The 12353-nt window shown below is 38.4% G+C and overlaps 3 protein-coding genes across 8 annotated transcripts; 1 reads left to right on the top strand and 2 right to left on the bottom strand.

Moving 5' to 3' along the window:
• Positions 1 to 725: 725 nt before the first annotated feature.
• Positions 726 to 2759, bottom strand: LOC149400989 (uncharacterized). The gene is made up of 6 exons (XM_089610568.1): positions 2647 to 2759; positions 2169 to 2244; positions 2052 to 2121; positions 1574 to 1946; positions 1130 to 1230; positions 726 to 1051 (listed from the first exon to the last, which is right to left on the bottom strand). The coding sequence occupies exons 1-6, from the start codon at positions 2757 to 2759 to the stop codon at positions 726 to 728; spliced, it is 1059 nt and encodes a 352-aa protein (XP_089466694.1).
• A 414-nt stretch (positions 2760 to 3173) lies between these two features.
• PEX7 (peroxin 7) lies at positions 3174 to 6263 on the top strand. 6 transcript variants are annotated; one of them, XR_016296484.1, is made up of 4 exons: positions 3174 to 3234; positions 3328 to 4361; positions 5145 to 5243; positions 5950 to 6263. XR_016296484.1 is itself a non-coding variant. In XM_089611833.1 (3 exons), the coding sequence occupies exon 2, from the start codon at positions 3393 to 3395 to the stop codon at positions 4341 to 4343; it is 951 nt and encodes a 316-aa protein (XP_089467959.1). In that variant the 5' UTR covers positions 3174 to 3234; positions 3328 to 3392; the 3' UTR covers positions 4344 to 4361; positions 5950 to 6263. The 6 variants fall into 6 exon arrangements, 4 of the variants coding, with proteins under 4 accessions (XP_089467959.1, XP_089467962.1, XP_089467961.1 ...); XR_016296483.1 differs by having other exon boundaries at positions 5918 to 6263; XM_089611833.1 differs by lacking the exon at positions 5145 to 5243.
• A 396-nt stretch (positions 6264 to 6659) lies between these two features.
• Positions 6660 to 9286, bottom strand: LOC149400987 (RING/FYVE/PHD zinc finger superfamily protein). Its single transcript, XM_089611837.1, has 7 exons — positions 9123 to 9286; positions 8849 to 9044; positions 8458 to 8543; positions 8214 to 8360; positions 7739 to 7862; positions 7051 to 7337; positions 6660 to 6969 (listed from the first exon to the last, which is right to left on the bottom strand). The coding sequence occupies exons 2-7, from the start codon at positions 9027 to 9029 to the stop codon at positions 6877 to 6879; spliced, it is 918 nt and encodes a 305-aa protein (XP_089467963.1). The 5' UTR covers positions 9030 to 9044; positions 9123 to 9286; the 3' UTR covers positions 6660 to 6876.
• Positions 9287 to 12353: the final 3067 nt, after the last annotated feature.

The raw sequence follows: 12353 nt of genomic DNA, 5'->3' as shown, positions 1-12353 counted from the left end.
CATTTACCAAACAGCTTGCAATGAAATATGTTGCATCTGCATTCACATTAATATCCAAATTGGCATCTGCATCTACAAAACAACTTGGCATTCATTAATAACAAAAAAAAACAGACTGTTATGTCCATGCAAATATCTGAGATTGCATTTAGCAAAAAAAATGGCATCTTAACAAGCTAGCATTAAAACAGACTTTGGTAAAAAAACAGATCACTATGTCCATGCTAGCATTAAAACAGACTTTGGTAAATAAAAAAAAAACAGATTGATATGTCCATGCTACCATTAAAACAGACTTTGCTCAAAAAATCATATTGACATGTCCATGCTAGCATTAAAATAGACTTTGCTCTATTGAATCTAAGGCATAAACTGAACAAGCGCAGATGCTTGGCTTGAACTTGGCTGGGATGCATTTGACTTGGATTTCTGTCTCTCTCGGCGCTCATCTCTCTTCAAAGTCGATGGGGTCTTTTTGTCTTTGTCTTTGAGAGGTCTTCCTCTTTTTTTGGGTTGATTCACCTATAATGTGTAACTGAGTTATTTTGTGATTAATAAGTAACTACAACTTATAATAAAGTAAATTGATTACCTTATCGAGTCTTGGATTCTTGCACGTGAGTCGTGAATGTCCCGGTTGACCACAATTGCTGCATCTATTGACTTGTCTTCTCCGAGAGTGCTTCTTAGCATGTCAAGGGTCTAGAAAACTAGGAGGTGGCTCATCATTGGCCTTGTTCCTCTTCTTCATTGGTCTGCCTGATAAAAGCTACATCAGGGGGTGGTAAAATCGGATTTTTTCCAAGTTCCGGCCACTTGTCCGGGCTAGTCATTGGCTCTATAATGCCACTGTAAGCCATGATAAATGCCTCCTTTTTGTACCACTCATCAACAAAGTCTACCGGATTTAGTCTGGATGCCCAAATACAAGACAACGCATGAGGGCAAGGAATGCCACTTAATTCAAAATCTCGACAAGTGCATTCATTGGCCCTCAAGTCAACCACAAAAGACTCGGCCCCAAGAAAAGTGACCTGAAATTTAGCATTACCTATAATATACAAGCAAAAAACAGATTATGCTAGCGCTACACTTATGCAATAAAAAAACAGATTATGCTAATGTGTACCTGCTAGTGTCGATTGACAATGTTTTGCAACACCCTTGTGTTTTTCAATGATCCCCCTCATCCGCTTGCCAATTGGATGATGCCAATTCTCAACATCATTTCTTTTTGTTGCAAAACGGCACATCAACCAAAAGCGGATCTTCTCGAGGAGTGTGACGATTGGCTTGTCTCAAGCATGCATAATAGCTGCGTTGAAGCTTTCGCACATATTATTCAAAAGCATGTCACACTTCACTGTTGATCTAAAATGTGACTTGCTCCACTCTCTCGGCTCCTTCTTCAATAACCACACATGTGCTTTGTCATCTTCTTGTTTCAATGCATTCATCTTGTTTGCAAACTCTGTTTTTGTTATTGCTCGTGCACAAGACCAAAGCATCTGTTTAAACAACAATCCACTATGCCCTTTTCTTAAAGTTCGCATGCAAATGTCGAACACAAAACCTAATCTCCGAACCAGGGAAAACATCACCTAGAGCTTTCTCCAACCCTTTCTGCGTGTCACTCATCATTGTGAACCTGGCTTCATTCTCAACTTGAAGATCCTCGTGTAGAAGCTTCATGAACCATGTCCAGGTCTCAGTATTTTCCTTCTCAACCACTGCAAATGCTACTGGATACTGAGAATTATTTGGATCAATACCTATAGCAGCCAGTAACATACCTTTGCAATATCCTTTTAGAAAACATCCGTCAAAGCCTAACAGTGATCTACATCCCTTGTTGAATCCATCTTTGCACGCTTTGAAGCAAATGTACACTCTCTTGAACACCTTTTCCCCGTGATCAAGAGTTGTCTTTAGCAAAGCAGTTGTACCTATAACACACAACATAATCAGATTTTGAAACAAAATACATTACGTAATTAGGTATTTTATTAATCTGAAACAAATACATGCGTTAGTGGATGTCAATTGTTTACAGTAATCCTCTAGAATAGCACATTGATCTTTCACCGACCCTCTAACGCATCTCTTGCGATCTTCTTTGCTCTATAAAACATGGTATTGGACACGTTGCTGAATTTCTGTGCACACACCATACTCTTGAAGCTTATGTAGTCCATGTTCCGGTTTAGCCGAAATTGCTCCAAGAAATGTGTTCCTAACAACCGGCTTGTCACGCGCGTGTTATCAAAAACTATGCCACAATTGTGCTCGTCTATAAGGGTATTAATCCTAACCGTCTATAAAACCCACCTACACCCTTTGCCTCTACATTTTGCTCGCACTCTTTGACTATCATTGAATACGTACTTAAAATCCCTATCGTTTTGAATAAAGACTTCTCTCAGAACATTCCTCATATGAGTCATGGTTGGAAATACCATTCCGATTTTGAACTTGAAATTCTCAAACCTTGACTTTGGATTGAACTCATTCCGGCTCCTCCCCTTCCGAGTCTAGACGTCGTCGTCGCTGCACAAACTATCCAAATCGCTCTCCTCCCATGACCCATCCGAGTCTTGTTGGCCATCATCGCCGACGTTAAAGGCTTCGTTCACGGCGGCCCACTACTATTGAGGATGAGTCGTGTTCTGAAGGTCGACCTCGTGTCCTCCGTTGTCATCGTACTCTTCTTCACCCAGTTCGAAATCGTCTTCACCATCACTTCCACGCTCTTCAGCCATTACGTTCGATTATAGATTTCGATTTTGAGAATTTCTTATTTGGGAATAAAGACTTATCGAGAGATATAACTCGTTTTTTTATTATGTTAGTTAATAAAATATTTCATTATATTCATTATAAAAAATGAATCAAATAAACATCACCTGAATAAAGGGTTTTTTATTTTAAAAATGAATCCAAACCGTCCATTTAAAATTGGTAGTAACGGCGACACCAAAAATAAGCATTTGGTATTCTCATCTACAAAAAATAAAAAATAGGTAGCAAACTGTATAAAGACGAAAACAATTGATATTTTTGCTGCCATTTTCTCTAAAAAATATCTTCAAATATGAATGTTAACTATTCAAATCATTTTCAAAAATATAATATTTTTAAGAATAGTTTGGAGATGGAGTGCATTCATCTCCGTCTTTGAAGATGCATCTCACATGCTCTAAAACAAATATTATGATGTTTGCTTTCACCTTTGAGGTAATTTTTCATCTTTCTTTAATTAACTTTTTACAGGAATTAAGTCAATTGCTAAAATAATAAATTACCGCCACTGTCGTATTATCTGAAAAGATAAAGAAAACAAAGGAAGACGAAGAAGAGGAATAGAAGGTCAGATCAGAGCACCATCGTCAACGATGCCGGTCTTCAAAACCCCATTCAACGGCTACTCCGTGAAATTCAGCCCATTCTACGAGAACCGCCTCGCCGTCGCCACCGCCCAGAACTTCGGCATCCTCGGCAACGGCCGCCTCCACGTCCTCTCCCTCTCCCCCGGCGGCGGAATCTCCGAACTCGCCGCCTTCGACACCGCCGACGGCGTCTACGACGTCGCCTGGTCGGAATCCCACGACTCCCTCCTCGTCGCCGCCATAGCCGACGGCTCCGTCAAGCTCTACGACACCGCTCTCCCCGCCGCCGCCAACCCCATCCGATCCTTCCGAGAACACACTCGCGAGGTCCAGTCCGCCGATTACAACCCCGTCCGGCGAGACTCGTTCCTCTCCTCCGCCTGGGACGACTCCGTCAAGCTCTGGACCGTCGACCGCCCGGCCAGCGTACGGACGTTCAAGGAGCACGCGTACTGCGTCTACTCCGCCGTGTGGAATCCGCGTCACGCCGACGTGTTCGCCTCCGCCTCCGGTGACTGTACTCTCCGGATCTGGGATGTGAGGGAGCCCGGCTCGACGATGATCATCCCGGCGCACGATTTCGAGGTCCTGTCCTGCGATTGGAGCAAGTACGACGATTGCCGTTTGGCTACGGCTTCGGTTGATAAGTCGATCAAGGTTTGGGATGTGAGGTCGTTTAGGGTTCCGATTTCGGTGCTGAATGGCCATTCCTACGCCGTACGGAGGATCAAATTCTCGCCGCATCGCCCGACTCAGATCGCGTCGTGTTCGTACGATATGTCGGTGTGTTTGTGGGATCACGCTTTGGAGGACGCTCTTCTTGCTCGCTATGATCACCATACCGAGTTTGCCGTTGGGATTGATCTCAGTGTTCTTGTTGATGGCCTCTTTGCCAGCGCTGGTTGGGACGAGCTCGTTTATGTCTGGCCTCACGGCACCGATCCCCGAGCTCCCTGAAACCCGCCTTCCCTTCAGGTCACTATTCTCAATCCTCTCTCTTTCTTTCCTTTCTGAAGCTGAAATGAAACGTAGCTTGTTTGATTGTGATTGCTATTTGGCTTTTACTGACTTGAGGCATAAGATTATTCGTAAGTAGGTAGATATATTAGTTCTGTACTGAGCTCTGAAGGAATTTTCTGTTGCTGGCCATGGCTGACATTGGTGGAAAGCCTTTGGAAATTACTTGACTGGTCTCGTTTCTTTCTATTCCATCAAACAGCTTAATTTCTGTTCTGTTCCATAGTTGTATCGTTGGTTATCAACTCAACCGAAAATCTACTTTCTTGTTCCCATTGCTAAGGCGGTTCATGATGCTCTTAAGTTGGCCTGTCCCGACCTTGAAGACTCCCTCGCAGCTGTTTGATTCTCGCTGGGATTATTCTTTTTTCTTGGTGATGTTAAGAAGGTGAATATTTGAGTGTCTGGGTGAAATATTTGCTGAAGTTCATTGGGAAGAACATAGAAAAAGTGAAAGGCAAACCTCAATCTTCATCGAAACCCTTCTAACCACAGCCTCTTCCAATACTTTCTCTGTTGGTTCCTCTAACCAAAGGCGAGCCTCGGATCATTGATTTGGGAGCTCACACAAATATACACTCCCTATATACACTGGTTGTGGATATTGGTTCTCTCCACAATCTTATTCACCAAATCCGTCTCTCTAATCTCCTCTCATGTCTCAGATACTCCATCGGTAAAATGACAGCAGATCTGTATTGTATTTTTATCAAGTTTTCACCCACTTCATATGTGTTTCAGGACCAGATATTGGGAAGAATGGTTAGAGGGAGTTTTTCAGGGTTGTACTATTTTGTGTCACTGGTTCTGCTCTTCTCGTCCATCTCACGACGCCAACAAGTTGGTCATTTCAAACATTCCTTCTCTGCGTCGGTTTTCTTTTTCATGCCGAAGTTATGAATCTTTTTGCTCTTGAGATTTGTCATAACAAAACATACTTGGATTCACTATTTCATGTGCCATTTCTTGCTTCAAGTTATTTAAAATAAAATATGATTTATGTCATTTCTTGATGATCATATGAGAGTTAGTTGATTGCGTCTTACACGAGATAATTAACGTTTGAAAATTTCCAATTTTTTAAGCTCTAAGCTCAATATAATTCCGCCCCTTCAAGTTTATTGAACTGAGAACGGGGTTGGATATTTCAATAATGCCTCCAGAAAGTTTACTCTAATAATTGGTCACATCCATCATATATCTTGTACTAGCACTCGGCAAAATGGGACTTCGTAATGAAAATGTCACCATTTGCTTGAAGTTGCTAGCTCTCTCTGTTTATGGGGATCACTCTGTGATCTCGATCTCACACGACCGAATGAAGATCGGCATTTCTCCATGGAAGAAATTATCGAGGGAAATCATTGCAGATATCTATAACCCTACACAGGAATGTATACCATGCATCAAGTTTTTTTTTTTTTTTTTAGTTATAGAGTAGGTTGTAATCCTCTCGTATGCAGAGTAATGTATGAATATTAGTTTTGTTGAATCAATTTTTTTTTTTTTTTCAGTCGGAAGTTTAACATTTGATTTGGTGCATCAGAAATCCGTAGAAGCAAAGGCGGTATCAAGCGGGATTACAAGCTTTCACACCCACGAGTTGTTTATGGAGTTGGGTAGTAGAAGAAATAAACTACACTTCAATGATGTGTGTTGCTGGATCAGGGACTTTTAGGCGATACTTTTAAAATAGCTGAAGAGGACAAACGAATGTAGGTTCTACTTCACAATTGTAATTACCTTTCGGGAATGTCTGGTCCCCCAAGCTTATCCTAGTTACACTTACATATGTATGGTTGGACAATTTTTCCCTGTTATACAGAATAAAGATAATATATCAAAGCTATAATTCTGTTCCATTTGGAGAGGAATCTGTTACGAAATGGACGGATACATTCCATCCAGAAGCCTGATCGGACAGATCCGTTCTGTCGAGATTCCATAAATAAAAGTCATAAATTTTTTTTATAAAAAAAGAAAATAGTTTTTGTATAAGATGATTCAAAGGCGTAGATTAAAATTTAAAGAAAAACGGTGGATGGAATCGATTAGCATATATGTTTTTTTCATTCCGTCGAAAATCGATCGATTCCATCGATACATCTGAATTTTCATTTCCAAATGTTTGGCTACAAATAATACTGATTAATTTATTATATGTACTTTCAATATTTTTAGTAAAATATATACGAAGGAAGAAACTTAAACTCAAATTCAGGGTTGATTTAATGTTTATAGGACGCCAAGATAAAGTTTGATAGTGCACTTCAGATTATTATATTTTGTGAATCTGAGAGATTGTAATTACACATCCATAAAAAAATTGAAGAAAAAGTAAGAAGTCACTTTCCTCATCAGAAACTTTTGAAACAGATAATCCAGCAGCCATTCCGTATACAGAGAAGTAAGAAAAAAAAAAAAAAAAAACATCGAGAATAAATTTTCCACTTATCCATCATTGCAATATATGTTACAGCAACTTGAGCATTCTGAGACGCTCTTCATGTTCAGCGTCCAATTTTGGAGGGGCATATGATCCATGAAGATCTTCTACTACATACTCCTGATAAATCCCAGCGTACAAAAATCATATGAGCCTATTTAATCCATGGTATACAATGCAGGCAAAAGTTCAGAGGTTCACCTTTGTGAGCTCTCTCTTGGTGAGAATGTGGTAGTGTCTCTGCCAAATCCTCTGTATAGCCATTGTTGCAGCAAGGAAACTATAAGCTATACCAAGAATCGCAAAAACAACCACGAACACGATAACCAGCGCAAAGCAAGCTTCCATGGAAGCAGGGAAGCAATCTAATATACCCCAACCGTAACAACAATTCTGGCAACCAGCCATGCGAGGGTCGTTGCCATTCAGAGACGAACAATGCAGTATGATCCCGAAGAATCCCAGCAGTACGAAAAAGGCTAGTACCCCTGGTAATGAACACACACATTCAGCGCACGGGATTGGAACGACTTACTAAGAAAGAGAGAAACATAAGATAAATGATAGTCTGAGATTACTATGTACTGGTGTAATGTAGAAAGACAAACAGAATTGGACTCGCACATTATGATATTGTTCAAGCAATGTGATATAGTCTGAATTCAGTCTCGTCTCACAGCCCTGACTAATATTTATTTATCTTGGGATTCATGCATTACAACGTAGCATCTTAAGCAACCTAGGGTTCGTGCAATTTAGATGAGCAGAATTCATGTTCCGTTATAAATGAAAGCAGGCATGTCATCTTAGTTCCATAAGATAGAAAGACAACTTTAAAAGATTAATTCAAAGCTATGTATGGATTTCATACAGAGAAAGATCGATTTACCTATACAGTAGTAAAATGGGATAGGGTGTTTTGACAGAATGCGATCCCACCCATCACTAAACGAGTTTCTAAATTCCCCATCTTTGTCCATGATATATGCAAAGCCAGCAAACGCAGCAATTACCTGGAACACGTGTTCAAAAATGAGCTAGTGAGCATTTACGATGATCTTCTCCAACAGTTTATAAGAAAAAAACGACGATAGAAAGAATAGCGAAAAATAAATCTGAAGTCGAAGGTACATTGATGAGACAGTATATTTTCCTACTAGAAAATTTCATCCTCAATAGAAGAGACATAAAAGGTTACATTCTTCCGTCATTTGAATCTCCAAATAGTTCAGTCACGTTCTTAACAAAATACTTATTACTTGGCTTGAAAAAAGATGTACTATCAAAACAAAAAGGATACAAGTGTGATCAGACACAAACCATTACACATAAAAAAGATATTGCTAGAGAGTATGCCAACTCACCGTCTGTACAGCCAAAAATACAAGGAAAACATCCCTCGCCACGAAAAGTCTGAACTTGACTTTACGCCAAGAGTTGTCCTCTAACAAATCAACCCGGAGGTGAAACTGAGCTTTACAAGTTGTGCAATGAGAGAAAGCAAACCCTTCCTACACAAAAGCCATCAAATTCAACGTGTTTAGAAAATCAGAATTACATCGATGCAAATACCACCAAATTCACGAGTCGAAAACACAGAAGAAGTACCTTGACGGAACGCCAATGATCGAGACAAGCGCGGTGGACAAACTGTTGAGTGCCTTTGCACATGCACGGCGAAATCAATTCGTCCTCTGTATGATCACAACAAGAAAAGTTACAGGTCAAACACAGACATTTGGCTTTCCAATAACAGCAACAAAAACCAGATTTAATTTCTGCAAAGTAACTAAACCTAAAGCTCAGCAGAGTGTAATTAACTAAACCTAATACTGCATTATTATGGTTTATATCTTAATACATTTCCACTTCTTTGGCCTAACTTAGCTAAACAAACAAAAGCCGAAACACAACAGAATCAATACAATACAAGCACAAAATCATGAATTAAGCGAAAATCAAGTAGAAACTTATACCCACACATATAAACCACGATCACCTGGCTCGGCGTCGCTTTCGAGACAAATGCGACAGCAAGGAATCGAACCGGACTCAACATCGTCTTCGCCGATAATCTCAGCCGAGCTTGACGGCGAAGAATCGACCTGGTTCGCCAACAAAGGGTCCGAGTCGCCCGGGTCCTGGGAACTCACCGCCTCTAGCTCAACCTCTCCTTTCATTTTGATCGCAAATATCTAAAATCAAATAAAAATTACCAACGCCATTAACGACCTTGAAAAGACCTAACCGAAGGATTGATAATCAGAATTTACCTTCGAATTAGGGTGCAATTATGATTTTGAGGACTTTCCCGTAAAGTCGATCGCGGAGAGGATGAGAGGTTTTTTTTTTTAATTATATAAAAAGAGAACTTTGTTTTTGTAATAAGCAATTAGAGATGGCACACAAAAAAGTCTCATCTTTTTTTCAGAATGAAAACATCAAATTGGATAATAAAAATTAAAAATTGAATTGTTTAATTTTTTTTTTTTCGAAATTGAATTGTTATTTGAAATCACGATGATGACATTGGCAGACTGAAAATGATTTAGCGGGCCTGGGTTATTATATGGGCCGGATCAACGCGGCATATGGACTCATATTGGGCTGAGCTCTGGTTTATGGGATAATTCCAAAACTAGGGACTACTTATAAATTTTTTGACCAAAATTCATTACTCTTTTTATTTCAAAAGTATGACTATGATTATGACATAGAGAAAAATTTTTGCTACCAAAATATCCTTTATTTTATTTCTTCATATAATTTACAAGCAGAATACCCGCGCATTGCAGCGGAGCGAAGATACTTGTTGCATATTTATGATAATAAGTTAAACATATAATTTATTAATTTCTTATCATTAAAAGAAATTGTTTGGTGTCCAATGAATAATTTACATATATACAAATTATTGAAAAGTAAATTTATTTTATTTAAATGTAAATATTTTTATCTCTTACTACAATAGAAACGGATTATCTAAAATGTTATTATAGCTATTATCTTTTACTTTCATTTTTCTGAAAATTTATATATTCAATGGCATAACATTTGTTTTATGCTTTTAAGGTAACAATTTTCTAAACATAATTAACTCATTAATAATTCGATGAAATATATGTAATTGGCACCTTCATTAAACTTAAATAGATAAATTTATTTGCACTAACTCAAAAATATATTATCAGTACAAAAATTTAATGAAATACATAAACTTCTAAATATAAAACTGTGCATTACAAATTTATATATAAATAAATAATCATATACATTTTCTTAAATCCATTGAACATATAACTTACATTATTTCTTGAAAAGAAAGTAAACTTCTTTGTGATTGTTATTAAAATAAATAATTATTTGAACAAACAATTCGATTCAACAAAAAAAATTTGTACAAAATTATGTTGAAGAAAACAGATGTGATTCAAACAGTAAATGAATATTAACTAAAATAAAAATAACAATAAACTAATTTATTGTTATTTTATATTTTCTTTACATAATTGTTTAATGACAGTTATATTTGAAATAGTTTTTTTTTCCCGGGTGTCTTAAATAATACACATGTAATAACAGTTTCTATATATCAGCCACGTTGATTTTATTTTATATTTGTGGTTTAAAAATAAAACACATGTAAATACATCGAAATCCGATACACCCACTTTTTCGCTTTGAAGTTTGAATCATCACCCATTAAATAAGCTATTCTAGAAATAATAATGAGAAATAATAATGAGAAATTGCCCAATTTGCCACTCTTTTGATAACTTTTTCCCATTTTCCACTAAAACCTTAATTTGTCCCAAAATGACACCATGACAAGAGTAAAAAATCAAGTTTGCCATTCACTATCTATTTTCTTTACAAATTGGCATCTATATTTACTCAGCCTAAATGAAGACTCAGTCAAAACTCATTTCTCCCGAATTGTTCTCCTATTTCTCATCTCAAACTCAAACTTTTCTCATTTTCCCTCTCTCTCACGTCAAAACCGTCGGACTTCTCTCTCTCTCTCTCTCTCTCTCTCTCTCTCTCTCTCTCTCTCTCTCTCTCTCTCTCTCTCTCTGTGTAACTACATGTAACCTCCAGGAAACCGTCGACTCAAACCCACCCATTTTCGTCTCTAACGTAACTCTCATTTCTCAACCCACTCAAACCCATCACTTCTCACCCGAACCCCTAACATCGAGAAGAAAAATGGCGGACTCAAACCCATCACCCCCGCGTCCGACACCCCGCGTCGGAGTCCTCGGACAATCGTAACTAAAGTCCCAGAGGAGCCGGCAAGTCCAATGCCGACTCGGAAACGGAAAACAACAACTTCGCCCAAACCCAAACCCCGGACGAAAATCGCGGCGACGAAGCCCCCAAAGAGGAAGAACATCACGGCGAGTTCATCCGACACAGAAGAGGAAGAAGTGATTCCCAAAAAACCCCGTACAAAAATGGGAACTTCAAAGGTTAGTCTTTGATCCAAAATCCCTAACAGTTATTGATTTATTTCGATTTTATTGATTTATTTTGGGTTAGTGTTGTTGATGAAATTATGGGTTAGTGTTGTTGATGAAATTTTCTTGATTTTTCGGAATATTAGTCTCTGAACATGGGAATCGGTTCGTCTCTGAATATTTGTTGGCGATTTTATCTCTGAATATCTGTTGGAATATTTGTCTCTGAACATGGGAATCGGTCTGTATTGTTGTTGTATTTGTCTCTGAATAGATATCAACAATGTTGACATCGATGTCAACAATTGTAGACATATATGTCAACATTGTTGAAATCTATATCAACAGTGGACAATGATGTCTACAATGTTGACATCTATGTCCATAATGGTTACATCACATGTGTACAATGTTGACATCAGATGTCTTCAATGTTGACATCTATGTCTACAATGTTGACATCAATGTTGACATCTATGTCTAATGTCAACATTGTAGACATAGATGTCAACAATGTTGACATCGGATGTCAGCATTGTAGACACATATGTCTACAATGTTGACATCTGATGTCAACATTGTTGACATAGATGTCAACAATTTATTGTTTTTTTTTTCTTGATTCTCATATCATTTCTTTATTTGTTAATTTTTATTTTCAGGGTTGGTCGAGATTTGTTCCTGAAGGGAACATTGTAGACCATAATTTCAGTTTCTTTGGATCCCTCGAGAAATTCGAGGAAGCTGCGGAAATGACCGAAGAAGAGAGGTCATTGTTTAGCAATTGCTTCTTTGGCCAGTTTCTTCAACTACCAAAAATCAACCGCTCTTCGAAGATTATCAACCACTTGCTAATGAGGGTTGGTAGGTATGATGGCGAGGAGGAGTGCGAAGATGCACTATTTATTGAGGTTTCCGGACAACCACGTGCTTTCACGATAAAGCACTTCGCAGAAATCACTGGTCTCCGCGTCGTCGACAACTTTGAAGCTCCCGAGTACAATGAAGTTGTTGACGGTGGTTTGTACTCGGACATTTTTCATAATG

The sequence above is a fragment of the Urtica dioica genome, chromosome 4 (assembly GCF_054948205.1).
Source record: "Urtica dioica subsp. dioica isolate 48M chromosome 4, U.dioica_male_clone48M_v1_H2, whole genome shotgun sequence".
In the NCBI taxonomy this organism is placed as follows: Eukaryota; Viridiplantae; Streptophyta; class Magnoliopsida; order Rosales; family Urticaceae; genus Urtica; species Urtica dioica.
The sequence above is the reverse complement of the archived record's forward strand: the minus strand, read 5'-3'. Positions and strand labels throughout refer to the sequence as shown.

Bases quoted from the DNA above. Each gene is read 5' to 3' on its own strand.
- PEX7 (XM_089611833.1), top strand. From the start codon at position 3,393: ATGCCGGTCTTCAAAACCCCATTCAACGGCTACTCCGTGAAATTCAGC.
- LOC149400987 (XM_089611837.1), bottom strand. From the start codon at position 9,029: ATGAAAGGAGAGGTTGAGCTAGAGGCGGTGAGTTCCCAGGACCCGGGC. The intron at 8,361-8,457 runs GTACTTCTTCTG...GCTTTTGTGTAG, and splicing joins ATCATTGGCGTTCCGTCAAG to GAAGGGTTTGCTTTCTCTCA. The intron at 7,863-8,213 runs GTGAGTTGGCAT...CACGTGTTCCAG, and splicing joins TATTTTTGGCTGTACAGACG to GTAATTGCTGCGTTTGCTGG.
- LOC149400989 (XM_089610568.1), bottom strand. From the start codon at position 2,759: ATGGCTGAAGAGCGTGGAAGTGATGGTGAAGACGATTTCGAACTGGGT. The intron at 1,947-2,051 runs GTAAACAATTGA...TGTGTGTTATAG, and splicing joins TGCTATTCTAGAGGATTACT to GTACAACTGCTTTGCTAAAG. The intron at 1,231-1,573 runs GTTTTGTGTTCG...TGCAACAAAAAG, and splicing joins TTCCCTGGTTCGGAGATTAG to AAATGATGTTGAGAATTGGC.